Source organism: Haliotis cracherodii, unplaced genomic scaffold (assembly GCF_022045235.1).
Source record: "Haliotis cracherodii isolate W230 unplaced genomic scaffold, xgHalCrac1.p SCAF_23, whole genome shotgun sequence".
Lineage (NCBI taxonomy): Eukaryota > Metazoa > Mollusca > Gastropoda > Lepetellida > Haliotidae > Haliotis > Haliotis cracherodii.
Window position 1 is genome coordinate 9,488,008 of NW_027266279.1, and position 16,917 is coordinate 9,504,924.

Consider the following 16,917-nt stretch of genomic DNA (forward strand, 5'->3'; position numbering starts at 1 on the left):
CCCTCTTGGTCTCCGCTGGCTTCCAGTAAACAGTGGTGGATCTTCCTGATCTTGGATCATCTTCGATGCTGACTCTTCCCCTCTTGGTCTCCGCTGGCTTCCAGTAAACAGTGGTGGATCTTCCTGATCTTGGATCATCTTCGATGCTGACTCTTCCCCTCTTGGTCTCCGCTGGCTTCCAGTAAACAGTGGTGGATCTTCCTGATCTTGGATCATCTTCGACAGTGACTCTTCCCCTCTTGGTCTCCGCTGCCTTCCAGTAAACAGTGGCAGATCTTCCAGATCTTGGATCATCTTCGATGATGACTCTTCCCCTCTTGGTCTCCGCTGCCTTCCAGTAAACAGTGGTGGATCTTCCTGATCTTGGATCATCTTCGATGCTGACTCTTCCCCTCTTGGTCTCTGCTGCCTTCCAGTAAACAGTGGTGGATCTTCCTGATCTTGGATCATCTTCGATGCTGACTCTTCCCCTCTTGGTCTCCGCTGGCTTCCAGTAAACAGTGGTGGGTCTTCCAGATCTTGGATCATCTTCGATGCTGACTCTTCCCTTCTTGGTCTCCGCTGGCTTCCAGTAAACAGCGGCAAAGGATGGAGCATCATCCTTTAAAGATGATGCCATGTCTGCACGGATGGCTGATGGCGTTAGCCATTTCAGTTTGAGATACTTCAAGTCAGCTTGGTAGCCAATTTTTTTTCATGTTCATCAAAAGAGAATACCTAGTCACTTCATGTCTGCAGACATATGCTGCCTGGTTGTGTCTTTGGTGAAGTATGTGGAAAGTATTGTACTTACTACATGCAAACTGTTATGGGGGTACTATACAATCCTTCGTAGCGAGGCTCAGGACTTTTCAGCGACCCCTCTAAGTAATACTATCAAAACAGAAAATACATGCACTCTGAAAAATGTTACCCTGGCAACAGATTTAATGACGGCTCATTGCACATCACAGTAGAGATCATACATATTTGACTACTTAATTGTCATGACCCACTTGCACTGGCAATCTTAAGTGCTAACACACTAGCAATCTCAGCGTAAACACGCTAGCAATCTCGGCGCTAACACGCCAGCAATCTCTGCGCTAACACGCCAGCAATCTCGGTGCTAACACACCAGCAATCTTAGCAGTAACAAGCCAGCAATCTTAGTGCTAACACACCAGCAATCTTAGCACTAACATGCCAGCAATCTCAGTGCTAACATGCCAGCAATCTTAGAAGTAACAAGCCAGCAATCTTAGTGCTAACACACCAGCAATCTTAGCACTAACATGCCAGCAATCTCAGCACTAACACACCAGCAATCTTAGCACTAACAAGCCAGCAATCTCAGTGCTAACACACCAGCAATCTTAGCACTAACATGACAGCAATCTCAGTGCTAACACACCAGCAATCTTAGCACTAATAAGCCAGCAATCTTAGCGCTAACAAGCCAGCAATCTTAGCACTAATAAGCCAGCAATCTTAGCACTAACAAGCCAGCAATCTTAGTGCTAACAAGCTAGCAATGTTAGCACTAACATGCCAGCAATCTTAGCACTAATAAGCCAGCAATGTTAGCACTAACAAGCCAGCAATCTTAGCGCTAACAAGCTAGCAATGTTAGCACTAACATGCCAGCAATCTTAGCGCTAACATGCCAGCAATCTTACACTAAAGGCCAACAATCTTAAGGCTACCATTGCTGTAAGTCAATGTTAAAGTGTAAGAAAGAAAAGAAAGAAAACAAGTTTACAATAATCTTAGGTGTTCAACTATTTTTAAGTCTCTGTTAAAGTATACAATAGAGCTACAGTTGAACCTCGTTGTGTCAAACTCATGGGGACCTGGAAAAAATGTTTGAGTCAACATGGGTTTGAGACTCCAACAAAGTGAATTTCCGTGAACCAAACATCACGCTATGAGACATTACTACATGTTATCTCGTCATCTTTGTTCAATTTTGTGTGAAGTGAGTCATCAGGGGTACTTTATGCTTATTTTGGATACATGGGTTTGAGACAACCGGGATTTCGACCCATCCAGTTTGACAAATCTGAGCATGAAGGATGACAAATAGAGAAAGATTTTGCAGGGAACGGAAAGTGGGTTTGAGAAAACCGAGAAATCAACCCATCCAAATTCGACACGATGAGGTCCATGTGTACATTAGTCTCAGGGCATGTTAAAATATAAGATTGAGTGAGTGAGTATGGTTTTACGCCGCTTTTAGCAATATTCCAGCAATATCACGGCGGGGGACACCACAAATGGGCTTCACACATTGTACCCATGTCGGGAATCGGACCTGGGTCTTCGGCGTGACGAGCAAACGCTTTAACCACTAGGCTACCCGACCGTCCCTAAAATATAAGAGACAGAGTCTTTGGGTTAAGATGGTTCAGTGCAAGAGGGTCCAGGGGACAATGTGACTAATTAGATACTTTGATTAAGTTTCCATAGAACATTGTAGAACATATCACATCCTTTCCTAGAGAGTCTGTTTCTTGGAGCCAATGATGTATAAATTGTTACTGACAACGTGGGACTTCAAGTTGACATCAATTCCTCGCTGCATCGAATTGATGTCCCGCTGTATTCCTCCAAACAGGACTAGTTCTCCTCGACCTTCGACTAACGTGTAAAATATCGTCTCCTCAGGGGTATCACAGGATGTCGTCTCATTTGGAATGGACCACGATGCTTCCAGCTTCCTATCTATATCACAGATATCTAAGAGATGCAGACACATCGCGGATCGGGGCTCCCTCGCAGGTCCTTGCTGAGCTGGCTTAGTCCAATTGTCGGTGCCACCAGCGCCGTTTCCCACTCCACCTGCGCCCTGAACACTTCGTAAGCGTTCCTCATACTTCCGTAATGTGTCTAACTGTCTCTGCCTGTTCCTCATGGCGTTGGGACGGACGGATGGGAAGCCGGGACGGACACTGGCTGTTCCGCCGTAGTTGGACTCGGTACCTGAATCACTACTGTCATTATCTTTCCTTGAATCGAATCCCTGGTCACCAGGGGGCAGCACCTTCATCTCCTGTGACTGAATTCGGCCTGAGTCCTCGTTTGAACTCTCAGCACTGGAACTGTCATCCGTATCGGGGAATGGCCTCTTTGCTACCGGGGGTGATGATGGGCCTCTCATGGGTCCCGGCTGCACCTCCCCACGTGGAGGGACCCACACACGGCTGGTTTGAACTGGTGCTCGGGGGGCCACGACTGGTGGTGGCTGGTTTGATTTTACTGGCTTACTCAGAATAACCATGACGTCACCGACCTGTTAACATACATAGAGAGACAATGTTAACATTGAAAAACTAGAAGACACTTCTTATTTGTTTAATTATCATCCAAAACACATGAGGTGAGGAGAGGAGAAATTGGGTTTAAACTTGCGTTCAAGATTATTGCTCAAATCTTGCTGCTTGAAATAGTCCAGACTAATGCCAGTTTTATTGTGCAAGCCCACTGCAATACCATGCTGCAGTTTAACAAGGAACCCCACAGTATACTAACTCCGAGCCGACCTGTCCTTTCTTTATCCCCTTAGGCAGGGAAACAACAAGTACCTGCTGTGGCCTGCTGCTCTATCCACTAGACCTTAAGAGGAAAAGATGTATTCTTTTCAGCCCACATTCTTCGATTAGGTCCTTTTGATGTTGACAGAGAGGAAAAATATATAGAAGAGGAATTACAGTGGGGTCTTTGAATAGACAGGATGTAGGTAACTGGGGGGTCAGGAAGAGCTGTTGTTACCACGGTTACCTTGCAGGCTGGGTGACACCACAGCTGAGGTGCGGCAGACTCGGGGTTCTTCACGGAGATCTCGTGCCACTCCCATGGGGCTGCATTCAGGTCCAACAGCCAGATATCATTGAATATCTACATGGAAACATCACAATTTGACATTAGTCTGGTTTACACGATGAAGAACGTCTGTCCAGAATGCTCCAAAGTTCATCAGGTACAGTAAACTACAGTTATAACGAACATCAAAGGGAACACTTATTTTAATTCGTTATGACCGTAGTTCGTTATAAGCATAAGTACAACATATATACACACAAAATGGACAGGACCAAGTAACAGTTCGTTACATCCGACAGTTTGTTGTAAGCGTGTTCATTATAAATGTAGTTTACTGTATATAGTGAGTGAGTGAGTTAAGTTTAACGCCGCTTTCAACATTAATACAGTTATATCATGGCGTGTCAGCTTAATGTGGGAGAAAAGCCCAAAGTGATGCAGGTCTCAGACGTTTACTACTTCTGTGAAACCCACCAGCACGGGTATGGTGCTGACAAACCTAGAAACATAATCGGGGCAAACCGGGATTCGAACCCACAATCATAGGTTTCTGGTATGCCACAACACTGCACAGTTAATCGTGGCGCCTTAGACGACTGGGCCACCCATGCCCCCTTACTGTATATAGAATGGACACAGAGAATAAAAATAATGTGTCTTGAGGCACAATAATATTCACTGTACCAAATCATCATCAAGTAAACAATATATCGCTGGTCGTCACCATTATCATCCTCATATGAGGTGAAAGTAGTTCAACTAAAGAAATGACTTAAATATTTTTTGCATTTATGGAGGTATTAATGTTGTTTTTTAACGCTTTTCTTATTGATAAATAAGTCAACAAGTACCTCACAGACAGCCTAGTCAATCATTAACAAAACAAATGCAGACAACAGAATGAAATCAGTGACATCGTTCAGCACAATAATGCAACACAAGAACGCCCATTCTATTATGTCAGGTAATCAGGAAACTAGTCCATTTGTGGGCGTGACCTTGTTTTTTTGGTTTATGAAAACAAATGCAAAAAAAAACAATTCTTGCTTTCCAATCAAATGTCATGGAGTCACTTGTAATATATTTACTGAATAATGAGCATTTCTGATTAAATGCAATGTTTTTATACTTACTCAGGTGAGGTAAAAAACATGAGCATTTCTGATTAAATTAGGTGTATCCCTCCGTTGTGACTCACCTGGTTGGGACCCCCACAGCCCCCCAGGATCAGGAGACAGTTCTGGTTGACCGTCACCTGAAACAGTTGAAGTGGACAAATGAGTTGAGCTTTCACCTACAGTACAGCATGTCAGCTTGAATGAGTTAGTGAGATAGATCTAATTCTGCTTTGAACAGGATTCCAGTTATTAGGGATGTCACGATACAGGTACCTCACGACACGATACATATCTCGATATTGAGGTCAAGATACGATACACATCACGATACAGCAAAACCGATCCTTTTTGTGTAAATTTAGAAGCAAACTTATTAATTACATATCACATTCACAATTATGTGTTCTAATCACTATCAGTAGATTAATTTGTAAAATGATAATAGTTAGAAAAAGTTGATTCTGTTTATTCAAACAAGTGTCAGAACACTAACAAGTTTTCGTATGCGTCAAATTCAGAAATATGATGACATTTTGAATCGAAAAGAAAAATCAATCGATACGCGAACAAATGGATTCCGATTACAATAAAATTTCGTATTGATATAAATTTACATGTATCTCGTATCGTATCATGAGAATTATCTACCGATGCATCGGTACAATCAGTGAATCCTGACATTCCTACCAGTTATATCGCGACGTGTCAGGTTCATGTGGGAGGAAAGCCAAAGTGATTCAGGTCTTGGACATTTACCACTTTGGTGAAACCCACTAGAACAGGCATGGTTCTGACAGGCCTATAAACATAATCGGGGCAAACCGGGATTTGAACTCACGAACATAGGTTTCCGGCGTGCCCAAGTGACGCAACTTTGGACTGGGAATTGCAGCGCTTCAGCAACTGGGCCAACTGGGCCACCTGTGCATGTCTCTCCTGACTAAGGGACTTAACTCTGCAAAGCTCATTACTGAAGACCACTAGGACACAGGTACCCTTTCTAATTTGGCAGAGTTTCAGGGTACTTTCAAACTTTGATGATACTATACCATGTATACTAGTCAACATTTGATAGGCATAATCCAGGGCTCGATTTAAAGAACTTGATTTAACTTAACCAGGTACATGAAATGAAAACCTATGTGCACAAGACAAAACCGGGTTGCACCCTGGTCCCATAACTTATAAACACAGAGATGCATAAGCTAGTGTAAATAAGTACCATCTCAGATCTCTGATGACTGTCATAAGACAGGGATGAGTGATCATATGAGAATCATTTTGTGTATCAGAGAAGGATAAAACATCCCTGTCAAAAGTGGAGTAGTGTACAAACAATGATAAACACAGTAGGTGAGGTGAAATGGGGTTTAACGTCGCGTCCAAGATTATTGCACTTATATAGCGATGTGCATGCACGTGTATGTGTGTGTGTTTGTGTGGATGCTTGTACTAGTCGGACTGATGCGGATTTTACAGTGCTAGCCCACTGAGATACCATGCCACAGTTTAACATGAATACCCCACTCAGACACAGTATACTGACTTCGAGCCGACCAGTCCTTGTTTTAGCCCCTTAATGCCGAGCGCCAGACAGGGTAACAACAAGTACCATCTTTTAACGTCTTTTGGTATGACGCGGCCGGGGATCGAAACCCGGACCCTTCCGCTCTCCGGGTGGACGCTCTACCACTAGACCACGGAGGCGGTCGATAAACACAATAACATCCCCTACCTGAGACTGTCCGTATCGAGGGTTAGGTTTGAGATTAGAGGTGGGGTGTTTTATCCAGACTGATTCCATAAAATCAAACACCCAAACATCGTTACTCCTGCAACAAAACACAGATCAACACATGTCACATGGTGAATATTAATGCTTAGGAGGTGAGTTGTGTTAAAGATAGCATTGAAATGGTGGGTGGGTATTGGTTTAAGACTGCATTTAAATGGTGAGTGAGTGAGGTGAAATGGGGTTTAATGAGTATTGTACTATAGCGATGTGCATGCACATGTGTGTGGCTGCTTGTAGTAGTTCGGATTGATATTAATTTTATAGTGCCAGCCCACTGAGATACCATGCTTCAGTTTAACATGAATACCCCACTGAGACACAGTGCACTGACTCCAAGCCGACCAGTCCTTGTTTTAGCCCATGCTAATGCCAAGCGCCAGGCAGGGCAACAACAAGTACCATTTATTTTAACGTCTTTTGGTATGATGCAGCCAGGGATCAAACCCACATGCTCCTGCCTTGGAGGCGGCCAAATGATGAGTTGTGTTTAAGGCTGCATTGAAATGTTTTGTTTGTTTCTTGTTTAACACTACACTTATCAATATTCCAGCTGCATGATAGCAGTCTGTAAATAAACGAGTCTCGGCCAGACAATCCAGTGACTGACATCATGAGCTTCAGTTTAAACATTTGGGATACGATGACATACTTCATCAAGACTGACCACCTGAACATGTTAGTCACCTCTTACGACAAGCATGGGTTTCTGAGGTGAGGTGAAATAGGGTTTAACGTCGCGTCCAAGATTATTGCACTTATATAACGACGTGCATACACAAGTGTGTGTGTGTGGGGGGGGCTGCTTGTACTAGTCCGGACTGATGCCAAATTATAGTGCTAGCACACTGAGATACAATGCTGCAGTTTGACATGAACACCCCTCTCAGACACAGTATACTGACTCCGAGCCGACCAGTCCTTATTTTAGCCCCTTAATGCCGAGCGCTAAACAGGGTAACAACAAGTACCATCTCTTGACGTCTTTTGGTATGACGCGGTCGGGGATCGAACCCCAGACCTTCCGCTCTCCGGGCAGACGCTCTACCAATAGACCACTGAGCGATCTTCATGGGCTTCTGAATACCATTTCTAAACCATTATTCACCAATACATGAAGTATTGCAAACAGAAGCCTACTCTACTCACCCTACTCCTGGCACGTGAGATCCACCAAATACTATCATGACATCCTTCACGACGGATGCTGAATGTCCGGCGATGGGTTTAGGTAATGGACGAGACAGGCTGGTCACATGACACCAGCGATTGCTTACTGGGTTGTACATGTGCAACTCCGAGAAGAACCTGGCAGCCTGAAAAGAAGTTCATATGATATGATCGCCATGACAACTTCAACTATACAGACTCTGAGACGACCAGTCCTTGTTTTAACCCCATTTCTCCTCACCTACTGAAATCATAGTCAAGCACGGTATTGACGTCATCTGCTGCTATTCCAACCTGTCACTGATGTACCGCCATCAACCAAAAGACAACCGCAGTGGAGCAATATAATCATGTGTTACCATGGTTACACCTGTAGTTATGGTACTAAGAACAGATCCTTTTTCGACCAAATCTAAGAAATAAAAGTAGCTCAATATTGTAAGGTATGTAACTCCTAGCATATCTGAAACAGGTCTGAAATGGTTACCACTACATACCTGGTGAAGTGGGTAGGGTGTTGGGTGACTCCAGCCCCCAAACAGAACCAGGTTGTCCTTGTATACTACCATGGAGGCACACGCCTTAGGGGATGGGTAGGTTCCTTAAATGCAAACACAGTCATTATGCAAAGACAAAATAACTTTCCCCCAAGGTCAACCGACATACCAAATTGGTCCTGTGCATGAAAGAACATGAAAATGATTGAATTATGCATCGTATAAACTGAAAAAAAGGATGTAATTAACATCATTTAATGGAGCTGACTGTACTAGCCATTGTAACGAAAACAACAGGAGGTCTTACTAGCATGCCCAGTAAGACTATTCATTGTGAGTGAGTGAGTTGGGTTGAACGCCGTTTTGTATCATAGCAAGTCAACTTAATGTGAGAGGAAAGCCCGAAGTGATGCAGGTCTCCTACAATTTATGAACATGATAAATAACTGAATGAGTGAGTTAAGAATTAATGTCACATCGGCAATATTTCAGCCATATAGTGACGATATAAATAACTGAAACAAGTAACATTTGTTTGATTGTAGATTAACGCCCCACTCAGCAATATTCCAGCGATATGATGGAGGCCTGTCAATAATCAAGTCTGGACCAAACAAGCCAGTGATTGACATCATGAGCATTGATCCACGCAATTGGGATTTGATGACATGCATCAACCAAGTCAGCGAGCTTGACCTCCCGATCCCATTAGTCGCTTCTTACGATAAGCATGGGTTGCTGAAGATCTATTCTCTACCAGATTTTCACAGGTCGAAACAAGTAACAGGAATAATGTATCACTAAATCTCGTTTTCTGCAAGATTGAACTCGCTCATGGGTAAAGAGGCCTTCAATGTTGTATCGTCTTGCATGAACTATACGGCAGTACCATAGTCAGGGTAGTGTTGTAGCTTTGAAATTGATGATGAAAGATCATGTCAGTATTTACCCATTGCCAGAGGTCTTATCCACTGTCTGGTTGCCAAGTCAAACCTCCACAGATCATTGAAGGTAGTGTTGGTGGAAGTGCAGCCCCCAAACACATACAGAGACTTGTCATAGTAGCAGGCGCAGTGGGAGTAGCGCTCCGTGATGGTGGGACCTGCCTCGGCCTGGAAGGGAGTCCATGCAACACTGGATGTCTTGATGCACTGCTGGAAGTTCTCATACAGCTTTTGAGTGACACCTGAAACAAACAAAACCAGGGCTCAGTCTTTTAACTTGTGTACCCAAATATCTTTACATATCTTTGTTTAAGAAATAAATGACTCATGGTTGTTGTTTATCGTACCATAAAACACTGCAAGGAGAATAAATATGAAAAACCATGAGAATAAACCAACGACCATGAAATGTCAGACAAGTCAATATTATGAACAGGTGGGTTCAGTTTGGTGTTTCCTGCATATTCTCACAATCATCACGTGGATCATCTGTACCATTTCTCCTAATACTGATTGTCATGTCTATACGCTTTTGGATGCAATCGTTTCGCCATCATGTTTATCTGCGTTGACCAGCAGTTCTTTATCGTAAAATAAAACACTGCAGGGAGAATAAACCACTCGGGGTTGCACCCCTCATGGTTTATTCTCCATGCAGTGTTTTATTTGCGATAAACAACAACCACACGTCGTATATTTTTGAAAGAAAGATGTGTAAAGATAATAAGGCACGTGAACTGAAAATATTCAGTGAAGGCTTGTGTGACATGTATTTAACATTAATATGAGACGCAGTGACAAAACTACAATACGAATAGAAAGAATCTGAGCATTGTTTTCGTGTCAAGGAAAGTGTCCATACCTGTCACGAGTCGATGCCACTGTTTACAAACAAGTTTGGCGGATTTCAAATCCCGATAAGGGGATAATTTGGCAAGGATAATCTCCAGTATTTCTTCTGGAAGATCCGTAATGAATAAGTATTGATTTTCCGTAGCCATTGTCGAAAATTATTCATAAATGTTTTGAATTTTCCGTTTCAAATATTAATAACAACACAGACACGTTGGATCAGCCGCCATATTTCCACATTGGCTGCGGGTTAAATTATGGTAAATATTGACTTTAAAAAATCGCATGACATATATTATGGTTTTCATTTGCATGTAAAGTAAATCAATGACATAGAAATGGATGTTTTTATAGAAAATGATTTTCTTTTACAGTGTTGTTGTCCTATCAAATAAATATTGACCAGTGAAAAAAGTGCATCTTAATTCTGCATACATCAAGTTAGGGGCGGATAACTCTAAATATACCTATTTGCGGAAATCCCTGTTGATGTTGAGGAAACTGATATTAGTGATAAGTAAGTTTGTTCACAGCTATGGATTGTTGTTATAACTTGATTTGATATGCCGATAGTTCCACTTTGCTCGTATTTAACAAGTACGGGTATTTTTCATTTTACGTGGTTTTGTCAAGCTTGAAATGAGTCAATGACGTTAGCCCATCGACACTGACTTTTCCTTTATTCTTACATCAGCGACAGCTGCTCGTTTTATCTGCGGTGGTCGCAGAGGTTACTCGGGCTGGGACGGGTAACTCGGGTACTCACGTCGGGTGGGTACTGAGAAGAACCCGGGTACCCACAGAACTACCCGTACCCGTGGTTAGTCTCGTGATGTATTGTTTACTGGCAAAACATATTTAGAACTCAATGGTTACACTGTGAGTGAGTAATGTTCCCATTTCTTTCTGACTAAGCATGCATTCCTTTTGACTTTATATGTTTGATTAAAGATAAAACTCCTGTCAACTTCCGTGTATGCATGACCAGATCGTTTTGTACAAGTATCTAAATACATTTTGCCAGGGCTACAGTCAAACTATTCCCAATCTGACATTTTGGACCTATCTCTTGAGACCTACAGCAGATACCCAGGTAGGGTTTGGGTAATAGGGAGTTGGGTACCTGGGTAGTAAAATTGGACTCATTCCAGCCCTTACCCCTGGAGCAGTTATAAACTTGTTCGGTTCTATTGTCATTCAAGGATCCAAGAGTTGAGAAGTAACCTACCTTAGCCCAAGCACAACTTACACTAAGGATCGAAGAGTCCTGCGAGATCAGCTAAGCGATAGTAAATAATTTTTCTTCAGTTTTATCTAGTGTTTTTTTTGTACTCTTGGGTGGCAAACAGATTTTTATATCGCACCTAATAGTCTGGCAGTGGCTACAAATAAAGTGGGATTCAGATAAAATAAGATCTTGCATGCCTCTTCAATACTAATGTTATGGTTGGTTACCGTTTGCTCTGCCCTTTTTCGATCATATTCCCCTTTCTGATCATTAGGGTCAGGCATGTCTTTCTGTTGAAGCACAGCTTTCTGATCCTTTTGGTAAGGTTTCTATTTATGATTTTTGGAGTTACCTGGCAGTTATGTTATGGGTTAGCAATTTCACCTCTTCTAAACAGTGTTTCCAAAGATGGCCCACTCAATGTAGTTCCGAATAGTTCATACTTTGATAAGTTAAAATTCATGTTTGTTGTAGCTTGACAATTCTATGTCAACATGTAGTTCTCGCGATCACATGCACGAGAGCCTCGACTTGACTGGTCAACTTTTTCCATATGAAAAAATATAACCGGCAATAGTGATCAGCTGCACCAAAGTGCTCTGCTTAGGGTTATTATTATTTTAAATATATATAGTAAAAGCTGCAACTAAAATAACATTATATTGGAATATATTATTCCTGATTAAAAAAATAGTTTCAGATACAATTTTTCCCGACCCTTGGATCAAAATCGCACAAAGTTATATCATTGGGTAAGTTTTAACCGAATCACCGGTAGATTCCAAGAAAACGTGTGTACAGTTAATTGCTGATTCTGGCTTAGTTTATGAGAAAATACACAAGGTAATCTTCATCCCTGGATGTAAAACAATGCCTGGCAGAACAAAAAACACAACCTAAACAGTAAATCAACATGTCTGGTTACTTTCTATCTTGAATTTCAAATTTGTACTGACCAAGTTTCTTATCACCCATTCATGTACCTGAATTTGCTGACGGGGTACAGTGTAATGTTTTTCTGCCAATGATATTCAAATTCTTTTTTTTCCTCCAAAATATTGAATCAAAAACTAGGGTATATCCATACTTTTTTGTCAATTTTTTACTAGCGAGCTTGTGCACATGAATTTTAATATTTGTCCTTATGAGTGTTAATCAGGCTCTATTCACATATAGGTCAACAAGCACTAATATGTGTAATACCGTATTCGACGTAATGAGCGCCCCACTCTGATAAGCGCCCGCTGCGATATTTGCTAATATATTGGCTAGTGAACAATCCCAATTAGCACCCCTTTCTATTGATCAATGTACACAAGACTTATTTATTCTTGTATAATACGCACGCGTGTGTTATATGCGCCCTTAATTATCGGCAATTAAATTCTGGAAAAATATGTCGTACATAAACATTTCAGGCTGTCAGCATAAACCTCGAAATTTATCTTTAAACTCTGTTCTTTTTCATCAAAATAATATTCTAATAAGAGCCCCCTATTTCTAATATTGAGAGTGCCCTAAGCGCTTATTACGTCGAATACGGTAGTGTCTTTGGTCCTGTAGCTAAAGTAAATTAACTCTTTAGCTTTCAAGCTGGCACTGAGGGGCACAGGTGGCTGAACCACTGTCCTCCTTAGGCCATCAAAACCTATGACCGTGAGTTTGAATCCCGGTTCGCCCAGATTATATTTACCATATTCGACGTAATAAGCGCCCAGGGCGCTCTCAAAAATAAAATAGGGGGCTCTTATTAGAATACTATTTTGGTGAAAAACAACAGAGTTGAAAGATAAATTTCGTGGTTTATGCTGACAGCTTGAACTGTTCATATACGACAGATATATTTTTCCTGAATTTAATTGCCCATAATTAAGGGTGCATATAACACACGAGTACGTATTATACACGAATAAAAAATCTTGTGTACATTGATCAATTGGAAGGGGTGCTAATTGGGATTGTTCTCTTGCCAATATGTTAGCAAATATCGCCGTGGGCGCTAATTAGAGCTGGGCGCTTATTACGTTGAATACGGTATATGTTTGTCAGCACCATATTAATGCTCGTGGGTGTCACCGAAGTGGTAATGTCAAAGACTTGCATCGTAATAGAAGAGCACAGTAATATTAACCTCTTGACGGGATTAATAGTGTGAAGTAAATGCTAGATGGCAACATTTCCCCCTATTTTCTTATCTGATAACATATATTTCTTAGTCTACATGTAACAGGTTTGATCATGTGCCCCTGCTCGGGCTTCCCCCATGGATCCCCCTTCCAACTTCTGAAGCCAACGAAATGGAATAGATGAAGAGATGGACAAATATTTTCTCGTTCATGGTTTAATACAGAATGTCTTTGCATGAGTTAAAAGCACATGGCAGCCATGTACTGTTTACCCAAAACAAATTATGCAGTATAGGCCTCTGGTTGATAAAAATTTCCTTACAACCTAATAACAATCTTACATCATGCTTATAACGCAAATCTGTTCAAAGAAAACAGCATAAATCAGCTTCAACCTAAGTTCACGTAATAACTGATGACTTACGATGATAGTTACACCACTATCATAAGATAGCTTAGTCATGCTTTTATCAATCTCATTAAAATCATATCTTAGTTCTCGCTACCGGTAAACACAGATCTGAGGACATGCCATTAGGGGTCATGTCAGAACGACCTTTCATCCAACCAATCAGAGCGCCGCTTACCAGATCATGAAAGTGACAGTCAGGATGTGATTTCTAATCATGCAGCCTCGAAAACGTTAAAACAGGGTATTCCAAACGATAGTTACGGGCTTAACGACTGAATCTATACAATCTAGACCATATATTAGCCATTCTAGAATGGTCTTTTGTTCAGGTTTAAAATTTTTAAGCGAGAATTTGTCAAAATATGTTTCGAAGCGTAGTCGCCAATTTGAAATAAGTGCCGTAAAGCACGAGAAGGCTGCCTCCTGATTGGCTAATGTCGACTTCTTGTCAGTAATTCCATTGGTCGGTCAGTGTTTGCGAAAGGTCGGTCTGATGTGACCCGTAATGGGATGTCCTCAGTTCTTTGTTTAGCGGCAGCGAGAAGAACAGATTTTAGTGAGATTGTGCTTTTACATACATTCCCACTTCTCTTTGTTGACAGAATGACGCAACTAGAAGAAGTCAGTGAGAAGCTGGACAAGAACCTTCTGGACTTTTTTGACGTCCTGGGCCAAGTGTACCAGGAACAGGCTAAGCTGGAGCAGTATATGAGAGATGGCTTCCTGAACTTGTCCAGGGCCCGATATTCAATGGGGGTCAAGTCTGTCAGCGCCACCCAGCTGCCCGATGAGATGGATCCACTCCTCACCATTCTTGTGAATGGTGAAAAGAAAGACACTAAATTTGAATTTCTGAAAACGAGTGTCAAGACTTCAAAAGATTCTGTAAAGGATGAAACATTACGCAAGAGAAATGTTCAAAATAAACTCTCTGATGGAGACACGCCTGAAGTGGAAACTATTGGTTCTGCAAGTGATTCGTCTGCTGCCGTCAAAGACGAGTCTTCAGAGAAGAAGTCTGGTCATGTTGATCCATTAAAATGGTTCGGCGTGCTTGTTCCACAAGCTCTGAGGAGAAGTCAGTCGAGTTTCCAAGAGGCTTCAGGTTTAGCTGTGACAGTTGCAAACTTGAAGCTAAAACTTGGTAATCTCAGAGAAGATTATAAGAAATTGTTAGCTGAGAAACAAAAATTGCTCTCTGTTGAAAATTAGATCTGAACTTAAAAGTATGCTACTGTTGAATACAGTAAACTAGGGTTATAATAAACTCAAAGGGCTCTTATTTTAGTCGTTCGTTATACGCATTTCAACGTTCAGACATCTTTTATCAAGTCATGTGACATCATGTTACTCGATAAATAACAAAAGTGTGCATTGTACATGTACAGAAAATATCCACTTCGATCACTGTGTTACTATTGTTAATTGAGGGTGTAATTTGCGGACAATGTGTCTGTAGCCCCGCCTCCCCAACCACCATCACCACCAATACGACCAATAATAGCCTTAAAAAAATAAAAGAATTGGTTCTCAGGCAAAGACTTTTGAAAATATAGTGCGGGCTGGTGGGTGGTTGTTTTTTGTGCTTGTTCAAACTAGTATGTTACCAAATAAACAGTTGTGTACCATCAACCTGGGAAAGGACCTCCCTAAATAAACAAGCATACAAACTCCTATTGCTACCATGACCATAACACAACATACACAGGAAAGCAGTGCGTGTGTAAAGGGAAGTAACTCTGTGCTGTATTGGATCGCATTGTTTTTAAGAATTAGGATTTTTTTTATTGAAAGTGGAAATACAAACAAAACATACGGCAGACTTTAGGATGATGCAAGGTGCCTGAGAACCAACACGATTTTTTTTAGCCCGACACAAATTTTGCACCAAGCATTTTGAAAATCGGTTGATAAAAATAAAAGGTCTAATGATTGATGTGGCCTTAGACCACAATTATTTTTTTCTTTGCTATCTACAGTGACATGACAGCCCACCATAATTATTATCGGTCTTAGGCCGTTCCCTTGTTGCGTGCAGACCTCCTCCGTGGTCTAGTGGTAGAGCGTCAGCCCAGAGAGCGGAAGGTCTGGGATTCGATCCCTGGCCGCGTCATACCAAAAGACGTTAAAAGATGGTACCGGAGTAGTATTCGCACGCACGCACACACACACACACACACACACACACACACCGTTGGGGGGCAGGGGAGGTACCAATGATCAGTTTAGTGCTATGTAATCAGGGGATGGTGCCATATTGTCCATGTAGTCAGGAAATCTCATTTGTTCAGATCTTAGTGCTCTCTAGCGAGCACAAAGATCTGATTTTTATGAGATAGTGTATTCAAGTAAATATGTGTATCTGCAAGTTGTACAGTCATTATTTCATGGGATGATGTATGGAGTTTAAATGAATCATTCTGAATGAATGAGAGCATGCATGACGCTGTGTATGTCTAGTCAGGAATAAACTCTTCACATGTGGTTGAGGTTTAGGTGTTGTTTATGTTTTGTTTGTTTGTTGCTTAATGCCACACTCAGCATTATTCCAGCTATTACTCACATCCCACCTTGTGACAATTGACTTCCATCCTTGCTTGTGACAGATGACTCACATTCCACCTTGTGACAATTGACTTGCATCCTTGCTTGTGACAGGTGACTCACATCCCACCTTGTGACAATTGACTTGCATCAAAGTTTGTTACCAGAGACTCACATCCCAGTTTGTTATAGGTGACTTACATCCCAGTTTGTTATAGGTGACTCACACCCATGTTTGTTATGGGTGACTCACATCCCAGTTTATTATAGGTGACTCACATCCCAGCTTCTTATGGGTGATTCTCATCCCAATTTGTTATAGGTGACTCACGTCCCAGTTTGTTATAGGTTACTCACATCCCCACTTTTGACAGGATGACAGGAAATGACATATCAAATGTAGTCAACATAAACAATCAAGGCAGAACCTTGC

The 16,917-nt window shown here is 41.7% G+C and overlaps 2 protein-coding genes across 3 annotated transcripts; one reads left to right on the forward strand and one right to left on the reverse strand.

The window, feature by feature from the left end:
* Positions 1-1,576: 1,576 nt before the first annotated feature.
* On the reverse strand, positions 1,577-10,405 carry LOC139471672 (F-box only protein 42-like). The gene is made up of 8 exons (XM_071254119.1): positions 10,185-10,405; positions 9,328-9,564; positions 8,379-8,482; positions 7,861-8,027; positions 6,655-6,751; positions 5,000-5,056; positions 3,760-3,876; positions 1,577-3,271 (listed from the first exon to the last, which is right to left on the reverse strand). Exons 1-8 carry the CDS (start codon positions 10,321-10,323, stop codon positions 2,477-2,479), a joined length of 1,713 nt encoding a protein of 570 aa, XP_071110220.1. The 5' UTR covers positions 10,324-10,405; the 3' UTR covers positions 1,577-2,476.
* A 257-nt stretch (positions 10,406-10,662) lies between these two features.
* LOC139471677 (coiled-coil domain-containing protein 115-like) lies at positions 10,663-16,400 on the forward strand. Of its 2 annotated transcripts, none has more exons than XM_071254125.1 (2): positions 10,663-10,691; positions 14,543-16,400. In XM_071254125.1, exon 2 carries the CDS (start codon positions 14,544-14,546, stop codon positions 15,150-15,152), a length of 609 nt encoding a protein of 202 aa, XP_071110226.1. In that variant the 5' UTR covers positions 10,663-10,691; position 14,543; the 3' UTR covers positions 15,153-16,400. The 2 variants fall into 2 exon arrangements, with proteins under 2 accessions (XP_071110226.1, XP_071110227.1); XM_071254126.1 differs by lacking the exon at positions 10,663-10,691 and adding an exon at positions 11,398-11,463.
* The last annotated feature ends 517 nt before the right edge of the window (positions 16,401-16,917 follow it).

Excerpts from the sequence above, each read along its gene's own strand:
- LOC139471672 (XM_071254119.1), bottom strand. The coding sequence starts at position 10,323 with ATGGCTACGGAAAATCAATACTTATTCATTACGGATCTTCCAGAAGAA. Across the intron at positions 9,565-10,184 it reads GTGGCATCGACTCGTGACAG|GTGTCACTCAAAAGCTGTAT; the intron begins GTATGGACACTT and ends TGTTTGTTTCAG. Across the intron at positions 3,272-3,759 it reads GGTGTCACCCAGCCTGCAAG|GTCGGTGACGTCATGGTTAT; the intron begins GTAACCGTGGTA and ends GTATGTTAACAG.
- LOC139471677 (XM_071254125.1), top strand. The coding sequence starts at position 14,544 with ATGACGCAACTAGAAGAAGTCAGTGAGAAGCTGGACAAGAACCTTCTG.